A 17,082-nucleotide genomic window follows, 5' to 3' on the forward strand; every position below is an offset into this window, starting at 1 on the left:
CAACACACACTCAGACAACTACTTTGTGAGCTCTGCACAGCCATGATGAAACGAAGAAAATACCAAAAGCATAGTTAACTATTAACTAAACAAAGGAAGAAAGAGACAAGCAAAACTTCTGAGGATATTTATCCCCTTGTGGACGTGAGCCCACGAGGTTTGTGTGCATTTTTGTTGAATCAACTGTCTTCATGACTTTTCTTTCATTTATTGTTTTGTCATGCCAATTGTATTTATGCCAATGAATAAAGCCTCGGGGCGGCCCGGTAGTCCAGTGGTTAGCACGTCGACTTCACAGTGCAGAGGTACCGGGTTCAATTCCAGCTCCGGCCTCCCTGTGTGGAGTTTGCATGTTCTCCCCGGGCCTGCGTGGGTTTTCTCCGGGTACTCCGGTTTCCTCCCACATTCCAAAAACATGCGTGACAGGTGGATTGAACTCTCTAAAATTGTCCCTAGGTGTGATTGTGAGCGTGGATGGTTGTTTGTCTCTGTGTGCCCTGCGATTGGCTGGAAACCGATTCAGGGTGTCCCCCGCCTACTGCCCGAAGACAGCTGGGATAGGCTCCAGCACCCCCCGCGACCCTAGTGAGGATCAAGCGGTTCGGAAAATGGATGGATGGAATAAAGCCTCTATTCTTATGGACTTCGTGTCGTGCTTCATGCTATATCCTGAGGGAGCTACATAAGAATCATCCATCCATCCATCCATCCATTTTCCGATCCGCTTATCCTCACAAGGGTGGCGGGGCGTGCTGCAGCCTATCCCAGCTGTCATTGGACAGGAGACGGAGGACACCCTAAACTGGTTGCCAGCCAATCGCATGGCACACATAGACAAACAACCATCCGCGCACACACATCTCTGGACAATTTAGCGTGTTCCATTAACCTGCCACGTATGTTTTGGGAATGTGGGAGGAAACCGGAGTACCCAGAGGAAACCCACGCAGGCACGGGGAGAACATGCAAGCTCCACACAGGAAGGACAGAGCTGGAATCGAACACTACACCTGTGCACTGTGAGTCCAACGCCACATATAGATCGTTTTTGATTTCTTGGATGTAGTATTTTAAATGTCCCTTTAGCTGAGTTTTTCATCTCGTGGATGCATAACGCAACCACAGCCAGGGCTCTATGTAAATAAAACTGTATTGTATTGTATTCCCTTTAGCGTAGCTCCATCTAGTGGATGCATAGCACAACCGCAGCCACTATTGTAGCTTCTATTCTACGCGCCTTATAATGCCAGTGCGATAACAGTTTTAAAATGGGCCATTCATTGAAGATGCACCTTCTAGTGCAGAAAATACGATGCTAGAAACACTAGTTCGATCAGGATTTACAGCTATGAATCATAAGTTTGGGGTTGTTCTTAGTGGAGTGGACCAACAAGCCTAACCTAACCCGAATTGCTCAACTAATCCTAAAGGCACTGCCTTGAACTCAACCTTCCAGTTGAATATTTGATGTCGTAAAAAGAACTGGTACATACTGTATTTCTGCGCTTGTACTCAGAGGGAGTTTGGGAGATTTTTTCACCTAGTTTTGCATTTGCAAACAGCTGAAAGAATTGTGTTACAGTGAATGGGTTCACTGTAACATAATTCATTTCGAAGACAAACACGACAGCTTCTGTCTTGGATCACATCTGATTTTGTAAGTGGTCCTAATGTGTATACCAGGACTATTTTTAGCTACAGCACCTCTCTCCCTTCCTTACTCTTGGCTGTTGCATGTTATCACCCACCTCTCCTCGCCTTCCCTTTCTAGCTCTCTTGCAGTGAATGCCACAGGCCTCTCACCACTTTGTCCAGATTTAGACCTCAACTTTTCCCAGACTTCCAGATTCAGCTGGTTGAATCGCGCTGCACTGCTCCACTGATTTCTCATTCTCACCGTCAACATGGGCACAGGACCCTCCAAATGTCGGCCATAAAGGATATTTAGCTTTGGGTTTTGATGCAAAGGGAGTCTGCACCACCACTTCCCCAAACATGGAGTCTCCTGCCGAGGTAGGACTCCTGTCATCAAGATAGTCCATTTTTGCTGTTTGTGTAGCTCAGAACAGTGGTTGTCAAACTTTTTATTGATTTTTGTTTTGCATGGCAAGTAATGCGTAGTTGGGAGAGCCAGGTCTTGCTCCCTAACAGCTATGCGAAACAACAAAGCTGACAGCATTCTTCTGTATCTGGCTCAGAGAAGGTTTTAGTGGATTCCATCATCCTTGAGGCTTACCGTAAAGGTCAAATAACATTTGTTTTAGTTGATCCGACAAATGATTAGCTTTCTGCTGCACAAACACCAAGGTTTTTGTGCACCACCGTCCCACTGTCACATTAACTGCTTTGTCAATCTAACTAGAGCACTTTGCTCCCAGAGCTCACATTTATTTGTGATTCTCAGAACCTCTTGCAGAGCCTTAGTTCTGCTACACTTCCGGGGTCATCTCCCAGGAGGAGCCGTGCCCTTTTGTCTCGTCCTGTGTTAATAGGTCTTCTTTACTCGGCTGTGCTTTCATAAGCAAAAAAGTTGCTTTCTCAAACAGTGTTCTCACATCGATAATCTGATCTTCTGCCAAGTGTTTCGTTTCACCCGGTCGGCCCGGGTCATTTCAAAGCCCTGATCATACGTGTAGAGCCGTGGGAAGGTGTCAGTCAGCATTTGAGACCCTGCCAAAGACAGTTTAACATGAGACAAAGCATGACTTTTACCTACTTGGTTGAAATGGGTATTATTTAATTATTACTAATAAATTATATGGCATATTTATTATTCCTAATTGGTCTATTTCATTGTGTTATTTCATTCTACATTTGTTGTTCAGTAGAATTAATGAAAACAAAAATCAATGTTAATAATGTTTAATTGCTCAATATTTTTCTTTGTCGTCAATACCGCTGCTTTTAAGTATGGCAATGAAATAAATGCTTGCCGGTCCGCGAACAGCGTGTACTTGTCTCAACTGGTCCATTACACAAAAAAAGTTGGGGACCAGCGCTCTAAGCAGAGTGCACACGTACCAACATTTGAGCATGCATCCTCGTACTCTGAGACGTGCAATTGTCGGTGGAGATTTTTCTCCTTGTTAAAAACTGACACACATTTCCCCAGTTGTAGGATTCACGATTAGGATTTTCAATGGTCATTTTTTAATGACAATGTCTTGAGTCATGTTACGCTCTGAGTGCAACATGTAGTGACAGCTGTACAATCCTTCGCACATGTCTATTGTACTCCAGCTGTATCAAAAATGTATTTACATTTTTTAAAAATCATTAGATTTATGATATGGTCTAGTTTTTTCCAGTAGTAGTTCCAACCCTCATCTATGGTCACGAGCTATGGGTCGTGACCGAAAGAACGAGATCCTGGACACAAGCGGCCGAAATGAGTTTTCTCCACAGGGTATCCGGGCTCTCCCTTAGAGATAAGGTGAGAAGCTCGGTCATCCGGGAGGGGCTCAGAGTTGAGCCTTTTCTCCTCCACGTCGAGATGAGCCAGAGGAGGCGGCTCGGGCATCTGATTAGGATGCCTCCTGGACGCCTCCCTAGTGAGGTGTTCCGGGCATGTCCCACTGGCAGGAGGCCCCGGGGACGACCCACGACACGCTAGAGAGATTGTCTCCCGGCTGGCCTGGGAACGCATCAGGATCCCCCGGAAAGAGCTGGAACAAGTGACTGGGGAGAAGGGAAGTCTGTGCTTTCCTTGCTAAAGCTGCTGCCCCAGCGACCCGATCCCGGATAAGCGGTAGAAAATGGATGGATGGATGGGATGGGTCTAGTTGTTCAGTGGCGTACATCCGTGCTGCATCTTGCTGTTATCTGTTCTGTTGTGTTTACTTCTCTGATGTTGCTTGTAATGCGGTAGCAAAATGACAGCTCTTTGAATTGGTGTCATTAGACTGCGCAGGTGTAGCTGAGGTTTTGTCTCACGTTCTTTTCTAGGTGCCGTTGTTTGAAATGGAGTTGGAAGAGGACAAGGGGGGTGATGATTTAATGGCAGACGCAGGTAATGACGACACAATTGTCCTGATAATGATTAGTCATGGGCCTTATCGGCATAAAGTCACACATACCGTACTTCCAGATGGCAAACGACCGCTTCTAAAAAAAAAAAAAAGGGACCGTGAGGTAAATTGCTTTGATGAAAGATGGAACATGGACTGTAATGTACATTTTAACAGGTACTGGGATTTCAAAAATAGAATTGGAAATGTAGACTTACTTCACATTTGTACTTAATCACTGAGGGAATAGCTAATTAAAAGACATTTCTGTTATTTGGCTTAATAGCACAGATGGGTTATTTCAATGTGAAATATTGTAGCTAGCATGCTGTGGTCTACTAGCAGATTAGCCATTACCGTATTGGCCCGAATATAAGATGGACCTGTTTATAAGACGAACCCCTCTTTTTCAAGACTCAAGTTTGAAAAAAGACTTTTTGAACACCAAATACATTTTTGTACAGAAAATAATTACAGTACATCTGAAACAAATGATTATAAAAATATGTTTGAGAGAAAAAGCATGTTATTTTGCCTCATTCAAATCGAAAGTGCAATCACATTCGTAAATGAATGGGTTCTGGTTTTGGAAATGTAAATTACATCATAACTTCTCAGCTGCCGGTTAACCTGGCCGATCTTTGACCCACTTTTCTCCAGATTGTCACTACGTTTCTCCATTTTCGGTTATCTCTTCTATTATTATCTTCTCTTTTCTTTCTTACCGCTATTTTTATTTTTATTCTTCGTGGCAGGGGTTCGCTTTGGCCTCGGGAGTCAAGTTCAGCATTCGCTTCAATGATATCAGGCGCTATCTAGCGCCGTGAATGGGTAGAATGTCTAGACCCCAACTATAATACGACCCCCTCTTTTTCAGTCTTATTTCAATGCAAAAAACAGCGTCTTATATTCGGGCCAATACGATATATTTTGCAAAATTATAGACAACGCAACCTGAAATTTTGTACATACCTGTGAGAAAATAACTTCCATTAACCTGGCGACTTTGTTTCAGGAGTGCACTACTTCTACTCAGTGAATCCAGGTTCCGCTGTGTTAATTTGTTTTTATTTTTTTAAGAAGTTGGAAAAAAAAAACAACTACATCTTTTTTCATATCTCTGGCGGTGCAACCCAAACTTTAAGTTTTTGCCATCGTGCCATCGTTTTGTTCAGATCAGTGGTCGTCAAACATTTTTCCTTCTCTCTCTCTCTCTCTTTCTCTCTCTCTATATGAATATATATATATATATTTTTTTTTTTGCAAACATCATGAAATGGTGAAAGAGTGTGTGTGATCTGACAGGCAGTTGTTCACCTACATGGATGGATGCTGCGGCCCCCCCAGCAGGCCCAGAGCGAGATGCCTTCATTTACATGAACTTCATGAAGAACCACAGCTGCTATGACGCCATTCCCACCAGCTCCAAGCTGGTCATCTTTGACACCGCACTGCAGGTAGTACATGAGTAGGCTGATTTTTCCCTTCATTTATTTGAAAAAAATATCAATATTTTAATCACCAGGTTTTTGCTTTTGTGCATTTATGTGAAGGTGAAGAAGGCTTTCTTTGCTCTGGTGGCTAATGGTGTACGAGCAGCACCTTTGTGGGACAACAAGCTCAAATGTTTTGTAGGTGAGCAGTGCATTTTTTAAATATTTTTTACACCTTTCTCTGTCCCTCTTACCTGCTGTCAAGTGTTTCACTCACCGCCGACTCGCAAGTTCAGCTCCTCTCTCAGCTTTTAGAAGGAATGCACGCGCAAACACGTTGGCCACAACATTAGGTACACTTGCCGGTCACTGCCAGCAAGCGTACAAGACCAAGCCACCGACAACAGGTTGTGTGTTTAGTTGTTGTGTGTGTGTGTGTGTGTGTGTGTGTGTGTGTGTGTGTGTGGTGCCGTGAAAGAGCTCTGTAGAAGCCTGAATCGATCATGATCCATCTAAAACAAGCGAGATATGGCTCTCGAGGAAGCGGCATTCCCTACCCTGGTTTATCAAGGCTCAGAATGGTGTCTTGAAATGCTGATGACGAGCAGAGCCACTGATCATCCTCTCAATTTTATCTGTGTTAAGAAAAACTGACAGACGTCCTTTGTTTGATCCCGGTTTGTAAAAAATCGACCTTCTTGCCAGCGGTCCCTTTAATCTGCACGCTGTTTGTAACCCAGAAATATTGTATTTCAAGAAGGTGTTAGCCCAAGGATCCCTTGCACCCCTTTGATAATATTTGAGTGATTTAGAATAGCACAGAGCTCCCTCATGTGGACCATCATTCAGAAGGTATCATTCAGAACTTTTTTTATCTTTATCCGCAGGGATGCTGACCATCACGGACTTCATCAACATACTCCATCGATATTACAAGTCTCCACTGGTAAGCCAACCGATGTTTCCTTTTTTGTCTCATTGAGTAGTGTTTTTGCATCCCTTCTGTCCCATATGCTACAAAGCAGGCAGCCATTGAACAAGGCAGTTGATGGAGATTTGTGTTGACGACAGGTTCAGATCTACGAGTTGGAGGAGCACAAGATCGAGACGTGGCGAGGCATGTATACGCGACACGGGGGTGTAATAATAGCGCATCGAAAGCAGTGCTTGTCACCATCGCTTAATGTTCTGAACTTGCCTCCCATCTCGGCAGAGATCTATCTGCAGTACTCCACCAACAGGCTCATCAGCATCACCCCCGAGGCCAGGTCTAGGCCCCCTTTTTTGAAATTGTGAAAGTTGTTGGACATTTGTTGAAAGACCATATTATCCTCCCTCTAGTCTGTTTGATGCCATCTACTCCCTGTTAAAGAACAAGATACACCGCCTTCCCGTCATCGACCCGGCATCGGGGAATGTCCTGCATATCCTGACACACAAACGCATCCTCAAATTTCTCCACATATTCGTAAGCAAAACAGTTACAATGTTCGCCCTCATGTTTGTGTGTTGGGATCCCATTTGTGTGTCAGCATTCTAGTGTTTGGCTATATTCATTTATTCAGTATGTCTCCATCACTAGGGTTCTATGATTCCAAAGCCATGGTTCCTGCAAAAACAGATCGGTCAGCTGGCTATCGGTACCTTTAAGCAGATCGCAACAGTGCAGGAATCGGCGTCGGTCTACGACGCTCTGAGCATCTTTGTGGAGCGACGGGTGTCCGCTCTGCCTGTGGTCAATGAGCAAGGTAGTTCACCAATCCGCAAGGGCCTCTTTCTCGCGGAGGTCCGCAGCATCAGAATCCGAATCAGATTCATCTTTATTGGCCAAGTATGTAGAACACACAAGGAATTTGTCTCCGGTATAACACGCTGCATTAGTATCATCGTAAACAAGGACATGACAAATAGGTATGGAAGGACATTTCGTAATGTAAGTGAACCGTAGTGCGGTGGTACCACCCAGTGACAACTGTGAGACAATGTGCAAAGTATCAAGCAGAGCTAAAGTCATCAGTGGTAGAATACAATACGATGACAGTTTGTGCAGTTGGTGCAGAAAATCATTGAACCATTTTAGAGTGACCAGTAGCAGTATTTGTTGTACAAGAAGAGTGACTACGTCAGTGACTGTTTAGGGAATTAATGGCTAGAGGGAAGAAGGTGTTTAAGTGTCTGCTGGATTTGGTGCGCATGGATCTGTAGCGCCTGCCTGAGGGGAGTAGCTGGAAAGAGCCATCAGAGCCAGAGTCATAACATCAATCTGGCAATTGACAGTGAAGTTCTGCTGTTTATGTTAAAACTGGGGTTAGCTGCCCTCATTTGTATCATGAGTGAGCTCATCTTTTGCAAAAATGTGATTTCTTTCCATTTTGAGAAATTCCAAACAGTCAACGTCCCGCTTCTCTACTAGCCAGAGCAGCTCCATTTTGTTTTTACGTTCATGCCAACAAAAGCCAAAAAGATATCTCGTGGGATAAATTGTGGTCATCTAGAACTGTGCATTTGTCGTGTTGATGTCTCTTCTTCTACTTCATTCTCAGGTCAAGTAGTGGCGCTGTACTCCAGATTTGATGTCATTGTAAGTTTCACAAGTTCATACTGTTCATGTTGTTCTTAAAATAGTTTTGCAACTTCATGTACTTGGATTTAGGGGCTCAAAACTAGCAATTGTGCATCTTGTCACGTACAAACGTAGTTGAAAAGGCTCATTTTGCTTTGATTGATCCGTGTGAAAGAATCTTGCAGCCCAGAAGCGCTACAACAACTTGGATATGACCATGACAGAGGCTGTTGCCTCCAGAGCCTGCTGTATGGAAGGAGTGCTTAAATGTTACCCTCATGAAACCTTAGAGACCATCATTGACCGCATCGCTCAGGCTGAGGTAACAGAGTTGTTTTATCATCTGCTGGCTGCTGTTCGGTTACAAAATGCATTATGGATCTATTGTTGTTCAGGAGTCATCGATCTATTTTCTATCCTGCCTATCCCAGATGACTTTCAGCATGAGGTGGGGTAAACCCTGGATTGGTCACAAGCCAAACACATAAAAAAAGCAGTGACGCCAACATTCACGCCTAAGGACTCTTAGAGTGTTTAATGAATGTGAGGTATTACAGTTTTCATTTGAAATATCTTTTCTGACACCAGTCCTGGGACCTTTCTGACACGGCTAGTACATTTTGGAATGTGGGAGGTGGCCGTTGTAACAAGAGAAAACCAATGCAAGGACAGGGAAAACATGCAAACTGCACAGAAGAAACAGTGCAAATTCAAACCCCCATCCTCAGAACTTTGAGGCAGATGTGCTAAGCCGCTTGGGTACTGTGACCCCTGAAATAATCATAATAAATACCGTATACCGGATTTTCCGCACTATAAGGCGCACCTAAAAGCATCCAATTTTCTCAAAAGCCAACAGTGCGCCCAATAATCCAATGTGCCTTATATAAGGGGTTTCAGTGTCTTTATATTCCCCACGGAGTTGTTTCCCTGTTAGTGTTCCTCTGCCATCCAGTGGGGATTATTAGCAGGAACCAAATGTAACGTAAAAGGTTCCGCCCAACACCAAATACACACACTCATACAGACGACGAATTGGTGAGCTCTGCGCAGCCATGATGAAACGAAGATAATATCAAAAAGCATAGTTCACTACTGACTAAACGAAGGAAGGAGACAAGCAAGACTTCTGAGGATATTTAACCCCTTGTGGAAGTGAGCCCACGAGATTTGTGTGCCTTTTTGTTAAAGCAGTTGTCTTGATAACTTTTTTGTCTTTCATTTGTTGTTTTGTAATGCCATTTGTATTTATATGTTTCATGTCCGTTTTTGTGACCACTTCTTATTGTTACAGCTGCAGCGGTAGTGAAGACTCCATATAAATAAAGCTGTATTGTATTGTATTGTATTCCCTTTAGCGTAGCTCCATCTAGTGGATGCATAGCGCAACCACAGCCACTATTGTAGCTTCTATTTTATGCGCCTGATAATGCGGTGCGCCCTACCAATGAAAACAGTTTTAAAATAGGCCATTCATTTAAGGTGCGCCTTATAATCCAAAGCGCCTTATAGTGCAGAAATTACGGTAATTGCAGCACGAGCATTGCTATTTGTTTCGCCTTGATTCCTTCAAGACGTACACTCCACAGTCTAGTCAAGGCAACACGGCTAACTTGCCATTTAGGTGACCGAGCTATACAAAGAGCAATAGTGACAAATAAAGTTGTTGACTATCAAGCAGTAATGTCGCATTGACTTGTGGCTTTGCTAGGTGCATCGTTTAGTGTTGGTTGATGCCAAGGATGTGGTGAGAGGAATCGTCTCACTGTCGGACCTCCTCCAGGCCCTGGTCCTCAGCCCAGCAGGTATTGACGCACTGTGCACCTAACCACCACTTCCATACGTGTGCCTTGCTTTCTCTCTCAGTCCCACCCCGGATGTGTGGCAGGCCCACTCCTCATCTACAAAGGCCACGACTGGCTTCTGGTGGTCCATCTGCTCCACTCGTGGCTAGATGTTCCCACCGCTTTTTCCCTTCCCAAATATTAGCATCTCCAAAGTCAAGAAAACATTGTGTTTATCTACCAAAAAAACGTCTATACCATTGACCAGTGACAGCCTGCTACTCTACCTTGATGCTACACGATCCTGAACTGCCTGTTTACGTCAGCACTGTATGCACCTTCGGCTATGTTTAAAAAAAAAAAAAAAAAAAGAGTCAATCGGTCCTCCACCTTCTGCAAAAGGGAGAGTCCCCATTCCGCAGCTCTTACAAACACCTTCATGACTCCAGCAGAAAATGTTAGCAGCTCCTCGGCCGCTCACCTTGCAGGTACGAAGCCCCGAGCAGGCCTGTGCTATCATGAATTTATTCTGAGCTTTTGAGGTTACAAGCTGTCGCTTGTTTGTTTGTTTTTTTGTTTTGTTTTTTGCTTTGTGTTGTGAGGCAAAATTTGGCATATGAGCAAGGCTTGACATTGTAGGGTTTTGGTAGTGAGGGTGACAAAAAGCTGGAGGACCCAAGTGCAGGGAGGCAAGGAGTGTGTCATGATCCTGTCCTCTGCTTTGTTTGTCTCCATCTGGAGAGTGGGCGTTCCCTCATGAGCCAAACTTGACAGTAATCACGCCTCATTACCAGCTGCCAATATATACTCTGCTTCACAGACAATTGGCTGTCAGATTATTAGCCTTGCTCACGACTCTGTCTCCAAGTGCTAAATTCTCTAGATGTTCTTGACATTTTGATTCATAGCCTCTCGCCACATTTATTTCAAAGTGTCTTTTATGTAAGTAGTTCTTGTTGTATTTAGGTTGATATTCTGGCGTATTGGAATTCCTTGTCCTTTGAGTTTGACAAGCAATTTACGTTTTTCTCGTTCCTTGGCTTTTGCAAGGATTTTTTTGTTTGTTATTAATTTTTTCCTGGTTCTTTGTTCCCAGCGTCCTTCATTGTAATTTGCCGGTCTTGCGTTCGTATTTTATTGATTTATTTTTTTGTCGACTCTCTTGTCTGTGCTTACCTTGGTGGAATCCAATTCAGTATGGGACATTGCGGACACCTGACAGAGTGCAGCAGTCTGAAAAAGAGGATATATTCTCAAAAACCAAAAGACAAACAAGGCGCGTGCGATAACCCAAAAATCCTTCACTTAGGAAAGTCCAAAAAAAACCTAAATTTTCAAAGTAATAAACAAATACTGGGAATAAACTCAGCAGAACAGCAAACAAGACACGATCAGGGAAATGTGACTGACAGTGACAGCAGCGTACGGAAACAATGAACCGACCAATGACTGTTTTTGTTTATGCCTATGACTCACCCAAGGGTAAAAATAATGCAAAAATATTTTTGTCACTTTTGCTCTTTTCTTGGTGTGAAAATTAAAGGCCTAATGTCAAGACCTGCTTCAGAATGAGCCTCCATGACGCAGAAACTGCTTGAGTGAAGTGGACAAAAAAAACAATGGCAACAGTTTCTGGTGCGCTTTTTGCTTTTTATTGAATGAAAACACTCGCAAGGAGCATGGAGAAGACACCAACACTGACCTCATCAAATCAAACTGATTTTATATTGAAGTCAAACTTGCAAATCAAGGTACCACTGCAGTTTGTACCCTGGTGTCATCAGTGGATGGTGGAACCTCCAAAACGTTTAACCTAAACTTCCTGGAAATTGGATTGTGTGTGAAGGTGCTTGCCTTTTTTCCACATTGCGGGCTGTGCTGCTGCAAGTAGAAGCACGCTGGGTGTCAAGCACTTTATTTTCGAACAAATCTTGAGTCTTGCAAATGCGCAAGTTGTATCTAGCTTGCTACAGAAGGATTTCTCATCATTTTCTCATTTTTGTCTTTCAGGTTTTATGAGCGATTGTGTTTTCAAGAGGGAGGAAAGTGAAAAAAAACTGAGACGAGCGGCTCAAGTGTGACCGATCAAACCCAGGTCAAATACACCAGGGAAAATGAGAATCAATGTGAAGAAAAAGAAAATCGTGGGACTTCAATCAACTTTTTTTGATTGAGACATTTTATTTTATTAACGGCGGCATGTCTGAATGAGGCGGACTTTCAAAAAAAACTGATCATCTCTATTCAGAATTGAATTACCGGTACATGGTGTGAAACCAACAACTCTTGAAATAGTCATGTGATGTTTGTGCTTTGGACATTATGCCGTATGATTATTCACATCTTTTAAAGTAGTTTTTCCGTTTTATTTAGAGGCACTGACACAAATTTTACTGTGCAAAACAAACTCAAATACTGTAAATATCTTTCTTTGTTGTTCATAGCCATGCTAAACACTTTTTTTCACACACTAAGGTACGCTAACAATACAACACTGTGTATAATTTAGCATTTCCTGCATTATGAAGAATGTTCTTAAGAAATGTTGGCCGTGTCCATGTCAAATCTCCATTTCTTTTAATTTAAAGTGTTGTATTGACCTGCGATTGGCTGGCAACCGGTTCAGGGTGTCCCCCGCCGACTGCCCAATGACAGCTGGGATAGATAGGCTCCAGCGCCCCCGTGACCCTCGTGAGGATAAAGCAGATGGATAGGATAAATGGATGGATTGTATTGATGCCTTAAACCTTACAATGTTTGACTCTGTTGTGAAATTAGCATCAGTATCATGCCAAATCTATCTTTTTTCTAATATATTACAGTACTGTACATGTTAGATTTCTTTTTTTTTAATCCCTGCACTTTTTAAGCCCCCTAGTGGACTCTCAGGGGACTTCACCATATACTGTATATAGTCACGAAGGCGAAATTTTGTCTGATCATTCGTATAACATTAATAAAGGGAAGGTGTATTCTTATATTTGACTTATTATGGCAGATGGTCGATATGAGCGTGAGCTGGGCTGACTGCTTTGTTTACAAGAGGAGGGTTTGTTAACTCTGACAGTTTCTTACATCCTGGTCTCATGGTTACACCCACACGTAATTCCCTGCGTTGGTATTCAAGCCGTATGTTTTTTTGTTTAGTTTTAGGCCTCAAAAGGAAAACACTGTCATTTTGTGTCATACAATCATGGCATGATCGTAAATACTGACACTAATCTGTAAAAAAAAATTATACGCCAATGATACTTTTACATTTATTCTGCGGTTGCATATTAGCTATATTATCTATTAGCTTTGCTAAAAACAAATTGTGTTTCAGAATAAGCAATTCAATTTAGTTCTAAAACAGAGAATACTGTAGACTTTGTCACTCTTAATCAAAGAGTTATGGGAACACATTTGGCTCCATCCATTGGGCAAACATAAGAAGCAATCATTCACTCAGGCAGACTTAGCGTTTGTTCGTAAATGTCTCGTCGTGATGTAACTTTTGACATTGTGTCAGCCACATGATCAAGACGCCACCCAGCTGCTGATGCTGTCTGCAAACCTCCACCATTTGCATCCACGACCATGGATCCTGCACTCAGGTAAGAATCTGGCTAATTCATTAACATGGTGGTCATTTTCATGTGTTGTGTTATGGATTCAAATGTCTACACTTGGCGATGTACTTCAGACACACTTGGCTACACACACTTATACATTTTACACACATTATATGTAGAAATGTGTTTTGTAGATGCACACTATATATATATATATATATACATATAATATTTATTGTGTGTGATGCATGTGAGTCTCACGAGAAGGTGGGCAGGTCCTTGCGTTAAAATCACAATTGAACAACTCGAAATGTTTTGTTTGGCATGAGGAAGAGGTTTGACCAACACACTACGTGTAAATATAAAAGAGCAGCATGAAGGTCATTGAATTGGAGACCAGAACAAAAGGTGTCGAAGTTGGAGGGTGTCCATCGAGGCCGTCCTTTATATTGAGAGGAGCCATCCGGATCAGTTTGCACTGGAAGTAGTGTCATTGTTTTTTTTTTTATTATTCAGTGGCGACCAAAAGTAATGAATTACGTGAAGGTTCTTTAGTTTGCTAGAGAACAGGATGGACACGACAGAAAGTCCTACAACACGACAACGGTGAGCAAATGTATTTTATTTGGGTGCATATTTGTTCTAACCATGTATGAAGAGAACCAGAATGAAACTCAGGAGAGCACAGACCTCGACCAAGGTTTAACAGTCCTAATTTGGATTATAAACCTCGTATGAAAAGAATTTGAGGTTTTTCATACGAGGAATGATACGAGATGTCTGCATTCGTCAAAGGGTACTGCGTATGTTTTATTGTTCTCCAAAATTAAAAAAAAATGCAAATATAAACCAATTTTATTCACGTATTTTCTTAGCCAATGAAGGGTTCTCTGTTAAATTACAGGCAAATCCTTTTTGTGCTGTCTAAAAAAAAAAAAAAACTACATTTTAAAACTCAAAATTTTGCAGTTTCACAATTGTTTTTTTACCCCAAGAAGAAGATTGTATTTAAGTTGACAGAATATTGTTTTATTTATTTCTATTACATACTTTATAATGGGAGGTGGACAATTTTTTCTGGACTCTCAGTGTACAGACTGGTGAAAGTTCTTCTTTTCTACAATTTAAAATGTAAACATCTTCGCCTTCATACAGGTATTGAATATTCAATAATCCATAATCAGTCAATTAAAAAAAAAAACTTGCTGCTGGAAATGGAAAATGAACAGTAGGCGTCCAAACGAGCTATCCATGCAGACCTCCAATTATCCGCTATTAATTAAATCGAAGGGGCTGGATCCCATCTAAAAGGGATCTAAATTGACATCTTTACAATGAAGACAGTGCTCACTGTGGCTGGGAGGGGTGGTGGGTGCGGGCAATACGTGCCCCCATAGACTGGGGGTGGGGCTGTTAGTGGCTGTGATGGCCAGGAATACATTGGCTGTTGGGAAAATCTCAATATCCATCCATCCATCCATCCATTTTCCGATCCGCTTTATCCTCACAAGGGTCGCGGGGGGTGCTGTAGCCTATCCCAGCTGTCTTCGGGCAGTAGGCAGGGGACACCCTGAACGGGTTGCCAGACAATCGCAGGGCACAAAGAGACAAACAATCATCCACACTCACACTCACAGCTTGGGACAATTTAGAGTGTTCATTCAGCCTGCCACGCATGTTTTTGGAATGTGGGAGGAAACCGCAGTACCGGGAGAAACCCCACGCAGGCACGGAGTGAATATGGAAACTCCACACAGGAAAGCCGAAGCTGGGATCAAACCCACAACCTCTGCACTGTGCGGTCGATGCGCTAACCACTCGGCTACCATGCCGAAAATCTAAATATTTTCCCGAAATTCACGATGACCACCCCGCCCGTGCCTGTAAGACCAGAAGCAAAAGCATCACTAACCACCCAAACCTTCAATCACTGGGCAAGCCGCTCTATCAACTGAGCTAAAACCACCAAGCAAGACCAACATGCTGTTGTTGTCCTGCCGGTAGCTGGTGACTCCAGCAAGACAACCTGGGCGTCAGCAGACCTCACCAGCTCCTGAGAGGGCCCCAGCAACAGGCTGGCCCTACTGTGACTCTGTGGCTCAGTTCATAGCATGAGTTACCCAGTGACCGAAGGTTTGGCTGTTTGCTGTCTCGGCTGTTTTGTTTTGCATTTGCTGCTGGTCTTGCTGGTAGCACAAGAGCAGCACAAAAACGCAACTAAACCATCCTGGTCCATGCTGTTTTGTTTTGGGGGTTTTTTTTGCAGGGAATTTAATTGTCTTTAATAACAGTATGATCTTGGGATGGTTGCATTTGTATTAGATTGTGCAAGTACAAAGACATGGTTCAATGAGTGATTTGTTGTCTTCTGTGAGCAGAAAGGCGAAGCTGATGTTCGGCCTGAAAGGGAAGAAGAAGAAGAAGGTCCACTCAGACTTGGTCCTGGCAAACAAGGCTGCTTTAGGTTAGTCCTCAGACACACACACCGAATGCAAATAAAACCATGCTAACATTAATCATTGTGAGTTGCGAGTGTGTGTGCGTGGGTGTGTGTGCGTGTGTGTGTGTGTGCGTGTGTGTGCGGCCGAGAGAAAGAGAGAGACTCACCTTTGTCAAACAGTCACATGTTCATATTCATGAAAGGTCACTTTTGTTTTTTTTCTCGCCTCAACTGAGCTGTATTTCTAGAGCACTAGAAACAGCCACACCTGCATACAAAGTACCGTATTGGCCCGAATATAAGACGGCCCTGATTATAAGACGACCCCCTCTTTTTCAAGACTCAAGTTTGAAAAAAGACTTTTTGAACACCAAATACATTTTTATACAGAAAATAATTACAGTACATCTGAAACAAATGATTATAAAAATATGTTTGAGAGAAAAAGCATGTTATTTTGCCTCATTCAAATCTAAAGTGCAATCACATCTGTAAATGAATGGCTTCTGGTTTTTGAAATGTAAATGACATCATAACTTCTCCTCAGCCGGTTAAACTGGCCGATCTTTGACCCACTTTTCTCCAGATTGTCACTACATTTCTCCATTTTCTGTTGTCTCTTCTATTATTTTCTTCTCTTTTCTTTCTTACCGCTATTTTTATTTTTATTCTTCGTGGCAGGGGTTCACTTTGGCCTCGCGGGTCAAGTTCAGCATTCGCTTCATTGATATCTGGCTCCATCTAGCGTCGTGAAAGGGTATAATGTCTAGACCCCAAATATAAGACGACACCCACTTTTTCAGTCTTATTTCAATGCAAAAAACACCGTCTTATGTTCGGGCCAATACAGTACATGGGGCAAAAAAAATATTCATCCAACAAAGACAGTCAAAACCATACAGTAATGACAAAAAAACAAAAACAAATCTCATGCGGAGTCAAAAGCCAAAGAAGGAGTATTTGTTTTAAAACAAGTTTTAAAGATGAGCAGAGTGGTGGCTGGCCTAATGTATAGCAGGAAGGCATGGATTACTGTTTCAAGCTGCTGTTGAATCACTGCTCAGTTTAAGACCCAAGTTCGAGACTGTTGGCTTTAGATAAGGCCCCAAGTCATAGTCTTGTAGGATGTACAAGGGCCAATTGGACCAAACACCATCACTTATTTTTCTTTTTATTGAAATTCAAGAAATTCGGTGCCATCTTAGCCTTGATTTCCTCCAGACAGGACAAAAGTGGCCTCAATAAGAAAGTGTGTTTGCTGGACATTTACCTGACAGTTGTCTGCATAGCAGTGGAAGGAA

General features: G+C 42.7%; 2 protein-coding genes across 2 annotated transcripts in view; both read left to right on the forward strand.

Annotated features, from left to right (window-relative positions):
- The first annotated feature begins 1,837 nt into the window (after positions 1 to 1,837).
- On the forward strand, positions 1,838 to 10,003 carry prkag3b (protein kinase, AMP-activated, gamma 3b non-catalytic subunit). Its single transcript, XM_086123522.1, has 12 exons — positions 1,838 to 2,013; positions 3,946 to 4,009; positions 5,313 to 5,464; positions 5,561 to 5,642; positions 6,328 to 6,386; positions 6,512 to 6,578; positions 6,654 to 6,708; positions 6,782 to 6,908; positions 7,023 to 7,188; positions 7,984 to 8,021; positions 8,179 to 8,325; positions 9,715 to 10,003. Exons 1-12 carry the CDS (start codon positions 1,996 to 1,998, stop codon positions 9,829 to 9,831), a joined length of 1,092 nt encoding a protein of 363 aa, XP_085979648.1. The 5' UTR covers positions 1,838 to 1,995; the 3' UTR covers positions 9,832 to 10,003.
- A 3,754-nt stretch (positions 10,004 to 13,757) lies between these two features.
- Positions 13,758 to 17,082, forward strand: part of fer1l6 (fer-1 like family member 6) — a 32,209-nt gene continuing 28,884 nt past the window's right edge. Inside the window, exons 1-2 of the mRNA XM_086123515.1 lie at positions 13,758 to 13,947; positions 15,720 to 15,805. Coding sequence (XP_085979641.1) covers positions 13,913 to 13,947; positions 15,720 to 15,805 — 121 coding nt within the window. The 5' untranslated portion in view covers positions 13,758 to 13,912. The remainder of the gene's footprint in view (positions 13,948 to 15,719; positions 15,806 to 17,082) is intronic.

Source organism: Hippocampus guttulatus, chromosome 11, assembly GCF_054856545.1.
Source record: "Hippocampus guttulatus isolate MCC_2025c chromosome 11, RoL_Hgut_1.0, whole genome shotgun sequence".
Classification (NCBI taxonomy): domain Eukaryota; kingdom Metazoa; phylum Chordata; class Actinopteri; order Syngnathiformes; family Syngnathidae; genus Hippocampus; species Hippocampus guttulatus.

Bases quoted from the DNA above. Each gene is read 5' to 3' on its own strand.
- prkag3b (XM_086123522.1), top strand. The intron at 4,010-5,312 runs GTAATGACGACA...GTGATCTGACAG, and splicing joins TGATTTAATGGCAGACGCAG to GCAGTTGTTCACCTACATGG. The intron at 6,709-6,781 runs GTCTAGGCCCCC...TCCTCCCTCTAG, and splicing joins AGCATCACCCCCGAGGCCAG to TCTGTTTGATGCCATCTACT.